Source organism: Piliocolobus tephrosceles, chromosome 8 (genome assembly GCF_002776525.5).
Source record: "Piliocolobus tephrosceles isolate RC106 chromosome 8, ASM277652v3, whole genome shotgun sequence".
Lineage (NCBI taxonomy): Eukaryota > Metazoa > Chordata > Mammalia > Primates > Cercopithecidae > Piliocolobus > Piliocolobus tephrosceles.
In genome coordinates, this window is record NC_045441.1 from 5,370,090 (window position 1) to 5,384,414 (window position 14,325).

General features: G+C 54.0%; 1 protein-coding gene across 4 annotated transcripts in view; it reads right to left on the reverse strand.

Moving 5' to 3' along the window:
• TNRC18 (trinucleotide repeat containing 18) overlaps window positions 1-14,273 on the reverse strand; it is a 123,150-nt gene extending 108,877 nt beyond the window's left edge. For 3 of the 4 annotated variants that reach the window (XM_023197877.2, XM_023197879.2, XM_023197878.2), the window contains exons 1-2: window positions 13,891-14,273; window positions 11,493-11,922 (exon numbers count right to left, since the gene is read on the reverse strand). In XM_023197877.2, the coding sequence (XP_023053645.2) occupies window positions 11,493-11,679 (187 nt within the window). In that variant the 5' untranslated portion in view covers window positions 11,680-11,922; window positions 13,891-14,273. The remainder of the gene's footprint in view (window positions 1-11,492; window positions 11,923-13,890) is intronic. The other variant, XM_023197881.2, reaches the window with a different exon arrangement.
• Window positions 14,274-14,325: the final 52 nt, after the last annotated feature.

A 14,325-nucleotide genomic window follows, 5' to 3' on the forward strand; every position in this document is an offset into this window, starting at 1 on the left:
AAAAAAAAAAAAAAGAAAGAAGAAAATGCCAGGGGAAAAAAAATACAATTAATATCATTATCCATGAAACAAGAATAGGATGCTATTTAAAAAAAAAAAGAGCACCCAGGTTATAAGAGCTCTTGGGACAGAAAAATGATAGCTCAAATTTAAAAATTAAATTCTACAAAAATTGGTGTGCGCCAGGCGTGGTGGTCCCAGGAGGCTGAGGCAGGAGGATCGTTTGAGCCCCAGTCGTTTGAGTTCGAGGTTGCAGTGAGCACAGTGATTGCACCACTGAACTCCAGCCCCGGTAACAGAGGGAGACCCTGTCTCAAAAAAAAAAAAAAAAAAAAAATTGAAAGGTTAGAAGATACCATTAAGAAAATAATAAGAAAATCTCCCAGAAAGAAGAAACTGCAATACATAGAAAACACAAAAGGCAGCCAGGCGCGTCGTCTCACGCCTGTAATCCCAGCACTTTGGGAGGCCGAGGCGGGTGGATCACAAGGTCAGAAGATCGAGACCATCCTGGCTAACACAGTGAAACTCCATCTCTACTAAAAAATACAAAAAAAAAAAAAAAAAATTAGCCAGGCATGGTGGCGGGGACCTGTAGTCCCAGCTACTTGGGAGGGTGAGGCAGGAGAATGGCATGAACCTGGGAGGCGGAGCTTGCAGTGAGCAGAGCAGAGATCTCTCCACTGCACTCCAGCCTGGGTGACAGAGCAAGACTCTGTCTCAAAAATAAATAAATAAATAAATAAATAAAATAAAAAATAAATAATTCAATAATCAAACCAGGTGCAGTGGCTCACGCCTGTAATCCCAGCACTTTGGGAGGCTGAAGTGGGAGGATCAGTTGTGGCCAGGAGTTTGAGACCAGCCTGGCCAACATGGCAAAACCCCATCTCTACTCAAAATACAAAAATTAGCCAAGCACGGTGGCACGCGCCTGAAATCCCAGGTACTTGGGAGGCTGAGGAACGAGAATCATTTGAACCCAAGAGGCAGAGGTTGCAATGAGCCGAGATCATGCCACTGCACTCCAGCCTGGACAACAGAGCAAGACTCTGTCTCAAAAAAAAAAAAACAAACAAAAAGAAAATTCAATGGTTAGCCCAGGAGACCCAGGATACCTAACTAATAGGAATACTAGAGAGAAGAGCAAAAATACTGGGAAGGAAATTTAAAAATAAAAATAATACAAAACATTTCAGACTGAAAGACTTGAGTTTCCAGTTTGCTACGGTCTATACGGCACCCAAGACAGTAAATGCAAAAAGACCCCGTAACAAAACACATCAACATGAAATTTCAGAACAGTGATGAAGAATAACAATAACTGCGGCCAGGCGGAGTGGCTCATGCCTGGAGTCTCAGCACTCTGGGAGACCGAGGTGGGTGAATCACCTGAGGCCAGAAGTTCAAAACCAGCCTGGCCAACATGGTAAAACCCCATCTTCACTAAAAATACAAAAATTAGTCGGGTGTGGTGGTATAAGCCTATAATTCCAGCTACTTGGGAGGCTGAGACAGGAGAATTGCTTGAACCCGGGAGACGGAGGTTGCAGTGAGCTGAGAACTCGCCACTGCAATCCAGTCTGGACAACAGAGTGTGACTCCATCTCAAAAAATAATAATAATAATAATAATAATAATAATAATAATAATAATAAAAGAAGAAGAAGAGAAGGGAAAAGAAAGAAGGCTAGGCATGGTGGCTCACACCTGTAATCCCAGCACTTTGGGAGGCCGAGGCAGGTGGATCACTTGAGGTCAAGAGTTTGAGAGCAGCCTGGTCAACATGGTGAAACCCCACTTCCATTAAAAAAAATACAGAATTAGCTGGGCGTGGTGGTGCATGCCTGTAATCCCAGCTACTTGCTACTTGGGAGGCTGAGGCAGGAGAATCGCTTGAACCCAGGAGGCAAAGGTTGCAATGAGCTGAGATCATGCCACTGCACTCCAGCTTGGGCTACAGAGTGAGATGCCATCTCAAAAAAAAAAAAAAAAAAAAGAAAGAAAGAAAAGGAAAGAAAGGGGGTGGGGGGAGGTTCATACACAAAGATCAGGACTCAAAATGGCATCATATTCCTGAAAAGTAACAGTGGAATATGGAAGGTGATGTTGCAATTCTTTCAGAATCCTAGAGGGAAGGCCGGATGCAGTGACTCACACCTGTAATCCCAGCTACTCAGGAGGCTGAGGCGGGAGAATCGCTTGAACCCGGGAGGCGGAGTTTGCAGTGAGCCGAGATCATGCCATTGCACTCCTGCCTGGGTGACAGAGCAAGACTTCATCAAAAAAGAAAAACAAAATTCCTAGAGGGAAAGGGAAAGTATTTCCCAAATAGCACTCAAGTGTGAAGGTAGAACAAAAGCATTTTTTAGGCATACTAGGCCCCAAAAACGTTGCCGTACCCTTTCACAGAAAGTCACTGCAGGATGTGCTCTACAGAAAGGAGGCAGTAAAACAGGAAACGGGAAAGCAAGGGAATCAGACACACAGCAGAGGCAAAGGGAGTTTGAAGAACAATGGCTCTACAGCACACCCAAGAACCAGGCCAACCAGACTAGAGAAGGAAGATGGAAAATTCCAGGAAGGAAATCTCCAAGAAAACAAAGCAGCTCATCCAGTAGATATGACAAATGAAAAAAATGTATCAAGGGACCAGAAGGCTGGCTAGGCGAGGTAACTCACACCTATAATCTCAGCACTTAGAGAAGTCCAGGCAAGAGGACTATTTGAGCTCAGGAGTTCAAGACCAACCTGGGCAACATAGCGAGAGACCCCATCTCTACAAAAAATGTAACAGTTAGCCAGGTGTGGTGGAATGCACCTGTAGTCCTCGCTATTCAGGAGGCATTGAAGTGGGAGGCTCATTTGAGCCCAGGATGTTGAGGCTGCAGTGAGTCACGAGAACGCCATGGCACTCCAGCCTGGGCAACAGAGTGAGACCTAGGCTCTTAAGAAAAACAGAGACAGAAACTGGAAGCCAAATATTCTAAGAAATTCCAAATGAAAAAAAAAAAAAAAGACAGTAACTCCAGAAAATAAAGAAATGAATTTTCAGCCAGGCATGGTGGCTCACATCTGTAATCCCAGCATTTTGGGAGGTCAAGGTGGGTGGACCATCTGAGGTCACAAGTTTGAGACCAGCCTGGCCAACATGGTTAAACTCCATCTCTACTAAAAATACAAAATTTAGCTGGGAGTGGTGGCAGGCGCCTGTAATCTCGGCTACTCGGGAGACTGAGGCAGGAGAATCGCTTGAACACGGGAGGTGGAGGTTGCAGTGGGCTGAGATTGCGCCACTGTACTCCAGTCTGGGAGACGGAGCGAGACACTGTCCCCCAAAAACTAAAATAAAATAAAAATAAAAAAATAATAAAAACAAACCTCACAACCACCAAATGAATTCATTCACTCTAACGAACCCATTTTATAGATGAAAAAATTGAGGTTTAGAAAGTCATCACATGCCCTTTAACTGGGGGAGCAACATCCACACCTCAGCTTGGAGGCCCTCCTTCCTCTAGATGAAGCAATGTTCTATCTGGTGATTACAAGGAGCTTCCCGGGACCCCCAAAAGGCTCAGCAATGTGTCAAATGGTTGGTGAGGATGTGGGAAGTCAGGGTTTCCCCCCAGGCTAAGGGTCCACCACTTTCCTTATCACCTGAAGAAACCTCACGTGCAATGCTGAGTACACTGATGGCCTGGGAGAGGTGACAAGGAACTTGAGTGGCTCCCACCTAGTGGCCTAGACTTCCTCCCAAGGCATATGCCAGGCCTCTGCGGGCAGCAGATGTGGTAAGGACCCTGGCCCTGACTGACCACTGACGAGGGCTCCCAGCAGGCCCTGGGGAGGCCCGAGACCTGTGCTGAGAACAGCTCCAGCCTGTCCCCTAAAAAGCTGGGCTGGGATGCCTGAAAAGCCGGGGCAAGGGTCTGGATGGAGGACAAGGCTACAGTACATGACAGGATGCGAGGAGTCAGGCCAGACCACAGACTGGTTCATGACGGGGAGCCAAGAGCAGCCCCCGCTGGCCACACCCAAACCAAGAATACCCAGTCCCCAGCCTCTCCTCAAATCTGCCCCTCCCCATCCCTCCACAAGCGGCTCAGACCCAAGCCATTGAGTTTCCCTTCCTCCTTCCCTCCTCTCCCCATCCGTCTTACTTGCCCAACCTCCAAAAGGCACAGAACCCTGGCCACCTCCAGCCTCCCTCCCTGGTCACCAATACCTCCTAATTATCTCCTGCTTCTCTCCTCGTCTACCAGACTGTCTCTGGCTAGTAACCCAGCCTCATTTCTTTTGTTTTGAGACAGGGTCTCACTCTGTTGCCCAGGTTGGAGTGCACTGGTGCAATCACAACTCACTGCAGCCTCAGTCTCTGGAGCTCAAGCAATCCTCCCATCTCAGACTCCCAAGTAGCTGGGACTTACAGGCATTCACCACCATGCCTGACTAATTTTTTAAACATTTTGTAAAGACAAGGTCTTGCTATGTTGCCCAGACTTCTTTCCTACTCCTGGCCTGAAGCAATCCACCCGCCTAGGCCTCCCAAAGTGGTGGGATTACAGCCATGAGCCACCATGCCCAGCCCCTAGTGTTGTTTTTAAATGCTTATTTTGAAATCATTTCCAATTCAGAAAAAAGTTTGAAATAGTACAAGGAGGCCGGGCGCAGCGGCTCACGCCTGTAATCCCAGCACTTTGGGAGGCCGAGAAGGGCGGATCACGAGGTCAGGAGATCGAGACCATCCTGGCTAATGCGGTGAAACCCCGTCTCTACTAAAAAACACACACAAAAAAACTAGCCGGGTGAGGTGGCGGGCGCCCGTAGTCCTAGCTACTCCGGAGGCTGAGGCAGGAGAATGGCGTAAACCCGGGAGGCGGAGCCTGCAGTGAGCTGAGATCCGGCCACTGCACCCTAGCCTGGGCAACAGAGCGAGAAACTGTCTCAAAAAAAAAAGAAATAGTACAACGAATTGCCCTATGACCTTCACCAGATCCAACAACTGTCTGCTCTCTGTCTTATTTTTTCATTGTCTTTGAGATGGAGTCTCATCCTGTCTCCCAGGCTAGAGTGCAGTGGAACGATCTCGGCTCACTGCAGCCTCCTAGGTTGAAGCAATATTCCTGCCTCAGCCTCCCAAGTAGCTGGGATTACAGGTGCCCTCCACCACACCCAGCTAATTTTTGTATTTTTAGTAGAGATGGGGTTTCGCCACGTTGGCCAGGCTGGTCTTGAACTCCTGACCTCAGGTGATCCACCCACCTTAGCCTCCCAAAGTGCTGGGATTACAGGCATGAACCCCATGCCCCGCTTCGCTGTCTTTTTTGATGTAATACTTGATGTACCATCTTCTCCCATATATATTTTTTTTCTTTTCCTGAACCATTCCGAGGACAAGTCGTAGACTCTATGTCCCTTGCCTGTAAACATTTCAGTATTCTTATTTCCTAAGAACAAGGACATTCTCTTACACAACCACACACAGTTATCCACTTCATAAAACCTAACAGTGATCTGATACTATCCACTCATGTACAGTCCCTATTCCAGTTTTCTCAATTGTCCCAATGATGTTCTTTGGAGCAATTTCTTCCCTGATCCCAAGATCCAATCGAGAGCCACACATTGCCTTTAGCAGTAGCATTTTTCCAGTCTCTTTTAAAATCAGGAACGGTTCTCGGCCTTCCTCTGCCTTGCATACCATTGACATTTTTTTTAAGAGTCCAGACCAGTTCTGTGAAACGTCCCTCAATTTCAATTACTCCTTCCACTTAAACCCTCCACTGCCTCCTCATTCCTCAGTTTAAAATTCCAAGACCTCATGACTGGCCTTCAGGGACCTGAAGGATCCCACCTCCCCCACATCCCCTCCCACCAGCTACAGCCATTCTGCCAGCTCAGATATGCCAGGTTCTGACTTTTGTGTTCTGTCCACCTTCACCACACTTTTCTGCCCTTTGCATGCAGGAAAAGGTCACCCCTCCAGATCAGTTGGGTGGGGGTGGGCTGCGCTGATACAGCCCCTCACCTCTCGGACCAGACCAGACCTTTACCATTTTGTTTTCTGCATGGTCTGTGTTCCTTTTTTATTTATTTATTTATTTTTTTTTTTTTTTTTTTTTTTTGAGATGGAGTCTCTGTCTCCCAGACTGGAGTGCAGTGGCATGATCTTGGCTCACTGCAACCTCCGCCTCCCAGGTTCAAGCAATTATCCTGCTTCAGCCTCCCCAAGTCGCTGGGATTACAGGCACTCGCCACCACGCCCAATCAATTTTTTTGGTATTTTCAGTAGAGACGGGGTTTCGCCATGTTGGTCAGGCTGGTCTCAAACTCCTGACCTCAGGTGATCAGCCTGCCTCGGCCTCCCAAAGTGCTGGGATCACAGGAGTGAGCCACTGCGCCCAGCCTGCATAAGACTCCACAGTATAGTGTTACATTTTTAAACATCAGATTACAAAACAATATGAGAATCCTTTCTCCAGTTGGTTATCCAGGGAAAATTGGCAACTTTCACTGTTGGGAAACTTTCACTTAAAAATAAATTGAAGCTGGGCGTGGTGGCTCACTCACGCCTGTAATCCCAGCACTTTGGGAGGCCTGGGAGGGTGGATCACCTGAGGTCAGGAGTTTGAGACTAGCCTGGCCCACATGGCGAAACCGCGTCTCTACTAAAAATACAAAAAAAGTTGGCTGGGCGTGGTGGCGGGTGCCTGTAATCCCAGCTACTTGGGGAGGCTGAAGCAGAAGAATCACTTGAACCCAGGAGGCGGAGGTTGCAGTAAGCCTAGATTGCGCCACTGCACTCCAGCCTGGGCAATAGAGCGAGACTCCCTCTCAGAAAAAAAAAAAAATCATTTGCTTAACCAAACATAGTGGAGTTGGACTGTAGTCCCCGCTACTCAGGAGGCTGAGGCAAGATCTCTAGAGCCCAGGAGTTTGAGACCAGCTGGACAACATAGGGAGACCCTGTCTCTACAGAAAATTTTAAAATTAGGCCAGGCACAGTGGTTCATGCCTGTAATCCCAGCACTTTGGGAGGCCAAGGCAGGCAGATCACTTGAGGCCAGGAGTTTGAGACCAGCCTGGTCAACAGAGAGAAACCCTGTCTCTACTGAAAATAAAAAAATTAGCTGGGTGTCACAGCACACACCTGTAATCCCAGCTACTCAGGAGGCTGAGGAGGGAGAATCGCTTGAACCCAGGAGGGCAGAGGTTGCAACGAACCAAGACTGCACCACTGCATTCCAGCCTGGAGCTGGACTTTAGTACCAGCTACTCGGGAGGCTGAGGCAGGAGAATCTCTTGAGCCCAGGAGTTCAAGACCAGCCGGACAACACAGCAAGACCCTGTCTCTACAGAAAATTTTAAAATCAGCCAGGCATGGTGATACATACCTGTAGTCCTAGCTACTCAAGAGGCCAAGGCAGGAGGAGCCCAGGAGTTTGAGGCTGCAATGAGTTATAATTGTACCACTGCACTCCACCCTGGGTGACAGAGTAAAACTCTGTCTCTAAAAATAAAAAATAAAAAATTAATTTTAAAAGTAACAAAATCAGCTGGGTGTAGTGGTGCACACCTGAAATCCCAGCACTTTAGGAGGCCAAGGCAGGGAGGCCAGGAGTTTGAGTCTGCAATGAGCTATAATTGCACCACTGCACTCCAGCCTGGGTGACAGAGTAAAACCCTGTCTCTTAAAAACAAAAAAAAAAAATTTATGTAACAAAATCAGCTGGGTGCAGTGGTACACACCTGAAATCCCAGCACTTTGGGAGGCCAAGGCAGGAGGATTACTTGAGCTCAGGAGTTCAACACTAACCTGGGCAACATAGCAAGACCCTACCTCTACTAAAAAATACAAAAAGTTAGCAGGGTGTGGTAGCACGTGCTTGTAGCTCTAGCTACTCAGGAGGCTGAGGTAGGGGGATGGACTGAGCCTGGGAGGTGGAGGTTGCAGTGAGAGGTTACCCAGCCTGGGTAACAGATAAAGACCCTATCTCAAAGAAAAAAAAAAAATTTTCCTTCTGGGATTTGTGTGTTCACTCCGACTCCCTGGAATAATGTGAGCTCCAATGAGGGCAGAGATTTCTGTCTGTTGGGTGCACTGCCGCATTCCTGGGACCCGAGCGGTGCCTGGCACGCAGGAAGCACTTGGAAATTATTTGCTGAGTAAATGAGCAAGTGAGAAAAGAAGGAAAGCACCGGTGTTAGGAGCTGAAGAACCAAGAGAGCGAGCCTCCTCCCCACCAAGTGGCCCTTCCAGATTCCAGAAGTCTCCCAGGGCCTCCCTTGTCGTCTCTAACCAGAGAAGGAAGCCCTTTGCAAATCGTCCTTATCTCTCCATCACTCTGCCAGCGGTCTTCACTGATGAATCTTTCCAAATCAATCCCAGTAGGCTGACAGACTGGATTCCAGAGATGGATCTGATCAGACCCTGGAGAAGGTCCATGGCCCCCTGTTGACGGCTGGCCAGCAGGGCCTCCCCACCCAGATCCCTGAGTCCCCCACCCTGTATTCATGGACCCTCCCAGGGCCAGCCTAGGGTGCGGGGGCAGGGAGAATAAACATCCAAGTACAAAATCCTACTAATAACTCTTTAATTGCAGCCTGTGAGGACAACTGAGTCCAGGCCTCCCAAGCCCAGAGCACAGAGCCAAGCCCCAGGTGCTTGTCAGTTACATGCCCATCTCCCCGATCAGGCTGTGGCTATTTTGTTCACAATGTAGCAAGGCTCAAGGTAATAGGAAACTTAAAAAACCACCCTTTCCTGATCCCAAACCCCATTCAGTCTTAAAATCACCTCCTCTTCTGCAGAGGAGGAGGCCAAACCCCTCCATCTTGACCCTTAAGGCAGAAACCAGCTCTTCCAGAGGAGCCTCCCCAGCAGAAGGCTGTCAGTGCTAGCTTGGACGGGGTTCCTCCCAGGGAATCTTTCTCCGAGGGCCCCTCCAGCTCTGAGCTCTCTCCGGGGAACCTCCCTCGGCCTAGGAGGAGCTTTATAAGCCCTGGCAGCGCTCATCCACGTCCGCAGAGCCCAACGGTAATGTGCCTCTCCCCAGCTGTGTGACCCCAAGCAAGTGGCTCAACCACTCAGGACTTCCCGGTACAAAAATAAACAAATAAAGATGGGGCTGATAAAGCTGGCAAGACCTAAGGTGCCGACAGTCAAGGAAGAGAGGGAGGTGCGTCAGAAGGGAAAATTTAGCACCTGCACCCCACAAAGAAAACCCGGGAGGGGGAGGGTGTGCTGGGCTGAGGAATGTGTAATCCGGCCCAGCCCCAAGCAGAGAGTGAATGGGAGCTGCTCCCACCTCGTGCCTAATGGGATTAGCACGGGCTTGGCTCTGGGCGTTGGCCTGGGGTCCGAGGTCTCCGTGCGGCCACTCGAAGTTGGGGAGAGGGGCAGCCAGAAGCAGCACCGGCCCCCACCTTTCCCTCCCGGGTGAGCACGGGATTCAGGGGGCGGCAGCAGTCCTCCTGCTGTTTCCTCCCCGACCTCAGCCTCGGCGTGTAGAAGTCAGGCAGCTCCCAGTGAGCGCAGAAGGTGCGCAGAGGCAGGGCTCCGAGGCTACCTCCCGCTGGGCTGCCGAGGCTTGGCCTTCTCTCCACCTCAGCCTCACCATCCAGCAAATGGGCACTAGGCCGTCTGACTGCTGCGTCAGATTAGGCGCGGCCCTGGCACCGTGCACTCATGCATGAGTAGTAGCTGTTTTCACCGCTTCGCATTAGGGCACTTTGCCTTGCCAGGCCGGAGCCAGATCGCAGGCGGGGAGTGCGCAACGCCCCTTCCCAGCCTCAAAAAAGCCAAGCGCAGGCCTAGCCAGTCAGAGAGACACGGGCACCGATTCCCAGGCTTGGGAGGGGCCCCCCCGCCACCACCCCGGGCTGGACCAAATGACCCAAAAGACACATGCACACACACATCACGGTGGACTTGTGAGGAGCGCAGAAGGGGACAGCTCAGATGGCCTCTGTACCCCAGGGCTGCCCCCCAATTTCTTACTCGGGGGTCCCCCACGCCCCTCCCTCGCCACAACACACCACTCGGGAACAAACCCTTGCCCGGATCGCAGACCCCGAGCGGAATGCGCCCCCAGCTCCGGAGGGGCACCAGCAGGTCCGAGGGCCAAGACCCGGTTCTGGTACCCCGGCTGGCGGGGATCTCCGAGCTCCTGGCCCCCGGGCGCCCGCCCCTCCCCCGCCCGGCGCCTCACAAAGGCCCTTTGTCCCGCCGAGCCCCCGGACTCCAGTTCCTGAAAAGTTCCAGCAGAAAAATCAAAGACAGAGGCAAAATCGGCGAGCTCCGCCGAGCGGGCGGGGCAAGGCCGAGGCAGCAGCTCTGGGCCGGGGGTGTCTCCTGCAAGACCCCAAGGAAGAGGGGAGCTTCGGGGGCTACTCTGGAAATCGCAAAAATCCGAAACTGCAATTCAATGAGGAGGTGGATTTTTTTTTAAGTCGAGACTTGGGACGCCAAGCACAAAAGCCAGGGCAGCCCCGGGAGGAGGGACCGGGTGTCCTGGGGCGGCGGCCGGGCTGGTGTGGAGGTCTCTGAGCTCCTTCCCGCCTCGCTGGCTGCAGCGGCCGCGGACTGACCGGAGCTATCATCTCCCGCCCCGGCGAAGCGCCCGCACGGACACCGTCCCCACCGTGCCTGGGCAGCCCCTCTTGGGAAATGGCGGAGACCACGGGACCTTCTCGGCCACCGCCTCCGGCAGCAGGGTTTTCCCCTCCGCCGCCTGGGCCCTGCCCGACCCGCTCTTCTTTCCCTCTAGGTTCGGGACGGTGGTGGCCCCATTTCGGCGTCCCTGCCGCGCCTCCGCACTCTTCAGCGCCGGAGAACACGGGGTCCCCGAGGGCCCGGGTCGCCGCCCTCCTAACGGGGTGCTGGTTCCCAAGGCCGCCGTTCTCCCCGGGAAGAAAGGAGCATCCCGGCCGCCCAGAGGCCAGGGTCCCAGGGCTGGGGTCACCTTACTCCCGCATCCCCCGGCGCTCGGTAACTGCTAGGGCCCCGGCTCGGCGCGGGTAGTGAAGCTGGGAACAGAACCCAGGAGGGCCCACGGGCGCCAAAAGGAGCGTTTGCCAAGAAAAAGAATCGAGCTCGGGGAGCGGGTGTCTCGCGGGGTGCGGGGGCCGGTTTGTTCTTTTCTCGCTCAGATTTTAAAAACTCCAGCCCAGACTTGTGCCGCTGGGGCCCCCGGGGATTGGAATCGCCCCTGGTGGCTCGGGCTACGGCACCTACTTTCGGCTCACTAGGGCCGGGCACGGTGAGGAAAAGGCAACCGAGCTGCGCGCCCCTCTCCACTGCCGGGGCCGCCGGACTGGCCTCGGCTCCGGGGCCAGGAGTTTCCCCGCCCTGGGGGCTGAGTCTGCCCGCACCCTCGTGGCCGGCCGAAGGAGAGTCGCCGAGCCCCAGCCGCGAGTCACAGGAGGACCCTGCCGAGTGGATCTCCCCAGGAAGACAAGAGGGGACGGGCAGGGCGTGGGGCACTTACCCGGGTGCGGATGGAGATTCAGGCCAGCCATGTACTTCCCGGGCGGCAGCGGGCCGGGCAAGCCCGAGGCGGGCAAGCGTCCGGCAGTGGCCGCGCCCACGCGGTGGCTGTCCATGGCCAAGCCGGACAGCAGCGGCGGCGGGGGACCGTGCACGGACGGCTGGGGCCCGAAGTCTCGGCCATCCATCCTCCGCGGGAGTGCCGCGGCCAGCCCCCCACCCGGCCCGCAGGCCTAGCTCAGTGGGACCTAAAAGTCCGGCCTCGGCGTAGTCCCAGAGTCCTCGGGCGGCGGGGGCTCCGCGGCGTGCATGGCGGCGGCCAGCGGGGCTTGCGCTCGGCTGCGGGCCCGCGGCCCGGGGCGCACAGGCGGCGGGTGGTGGGGCCCCTCCGGGCGGCCAGGCAGAGCTGCGCAAGGCGGCGCACACGGCGTCTTGGCGGGGAGGAGACGGGCCGCGGAAGAAATATAGAGGGGGAAAGGAAAAAGGAAAAAAAAATAAAGTGATAAGTTTCAGAAAGTCGCCTCGCCCTTCAGGATCGGGGGGTGCCGACCAAGTGGCCAGAAATGAAATCGGGAGTAGCCCCTTTTCAGTCAAAAGTAAAATCCATACTCTTTCCGCCGGCGGCTTCAGGCTCCCGGGACCTGGCTCGGAAAAGTGACCGGCGGCGGTGGCGCGCTGCGCCCCAGCCCAGACTCTGGCTCGGCGGCTGCCGGGTCCTCCCGAAACCGGGCAGGGCTCCTCGGCTGCGCCCGGACAGCGTAAATACAAACCTCTTAAGTGTATTTTATTTCTGGGCTTCAGATGCTCCGGGGTTTAAAACCGTGAAGCCTTGCCACAAGCGGTCCGAAGTGTCTCCCAAAACACTCTGGCACTATCTGATCCGCAAAGTTTAATATTTAACCTTTTGGAGACCTCGCCTCCCTTTTCCGAGTTTGGTTTTTCCTGAGCTCGCCTTGAACCGCCGACGGAATGGTGTTTTTCTGGGGGTGGGAGGAGGGAGGGTCCAAAACGGGTTTATTATTTTTAAAGAGGCTCGTGGTCCCCCCCCTTTCTCCCCCCGGGGGCACTATGAGTCCCAGAGCTCAAGTCCGAGGACCCGAGACGTGGCATTCTCGCCTAAGGACTGGAAAGAATCCTACAAAACAAGCTTTGGTTTCATTTTCCAACGCCCTGGCCTGAGATCCTGCAGCCCGAGGACGTGGCCTGGCGTGGGGGATTTGGGGGATGTCAAGAGGGGAAGGAAAGGGATCAAGGGTCTCGCTTCTACTCCTAGCTTCCCCCACACACACCCACCCCCCAAAAAATAACCTACAAAGAAAACCTTTGCAGCGCGGGCCGGCCAAGGGGCGCCTCCCCCACCGTTGGGTAAATTCCCCTGTAGTTCCAGTTTAAAGCTGTTTGTTTAAAAGCTTTGTCGTTTGCGGATTCTCTTGGGGAAGGGAGGGGGTCTTGGAGCCCACCCTTCCCTCGATCTATCTGTCTGCAGCAGCTCACATTCCTGATTCTGGGAGGCCTGGGCGCTCTTAGAGCCGCCGATCACGCCAAAGACACCGGCTCCCGGGTGCCCGCCCGGCGCCCCGTACTCTGCGCCCAGCCCCCCGAGCAGGAGACCCCCTCGGCTGCAAAACCCCTGGCCAAACCCGCCGGCATTCCTCTCCAGCCTCCCTCCCCAACTTTGCTAAGGGTGCCTATTTTAACCCGGTTTTGGTTACAAACACCCCCTCCCTCCCTCCCTCGCTCTCTCCCATCAGGCTCTGGTTACCAGATCCGCGTTTACTTTGGAAAAATCTAAGATCGCCACATCCGAAGATACATGTCTTAAGGAGGCGATGAGCTTCCCGTGATTTTTTTTTTGGTAAGAGATTCTTTGGGTAGCTTTTTAAAAGCCAGCGCCTCGTAGTATGCCCAGGCGCCCCAGTTCGGGGAAGTCGGGGTGAAGCCCCCAGGAACACCCTCGCACTGGCAAAGAAGCTGCATCGGCCATCTGCGGGCTCCGCTGCGTTCTCCCCACTTTTCTCCCCCTCTTAAATGGAGTTAAAATGGCTGAATTCCGGCTTTTAATTAAAAACAGCCTATAATCGAAAACGTCTCGGCGTCCCGGGCTCCCCCGCCGCCTGCTGGGAACCGAGAGAGGAACCGCCGCCCCTCGGCCGGGCCAGGCGGGCCGGAGCGGGGCTGGGGGCTCGCGTGGGCGCCCGGGGCGCAGCAGCCCACCCCCCACCCCTCCCAGGGCGCCCCCTCCCAGCCGGCCCTGGTCCCCGATTCTGTAATCGGGAGCCAGACAGTAGCGGGGATCCCCTCCGCGCACCCCGAGGGGCAGGCGTGGTTGGGGGGCGAGCTGGAGAAGTTTGAAGACCATCGCGCCCGGCCGGAGGCCGGCAGGCTGACCGGCGGCGTACCTGGCGCGGCTGGGTTCACGGCTCCGGGCTCCGGCGACAACGACTCCGGCGGTGGCCCCGGCTCCCGGCGCAGCTAGGCGCCCGTGCTGCCTGCCATCCCGCGGCCGCCGCTCCCCTCCGCCACCCGCAGCCGCCTCACACTTTTTGCCCGCCTTTCCTTTTTTTGGTAGAAAACCGCTCCCCGGGCCCAGCGCTCGGCGCGCCAACTCCTCCGCCCTCCCGCGGCCCGGCTCCCGCAGCCCCCGGAAAAGCCAGCTTTCCTCCCGCCGAGCTCCCCGCTTTTTAATAAAATCCAGGTAGCGCCGGTTTAAAGAATCCCAAATCTCCATATACAGCCCGGGATTGGAAAAGGTACATTACACAACCCCCCTTTCAAGTTCCTCTCGCTGGATCTAAAAAAAAAAAAAAAAAAAAAAAAAAAAAAAAAAAAAAAAA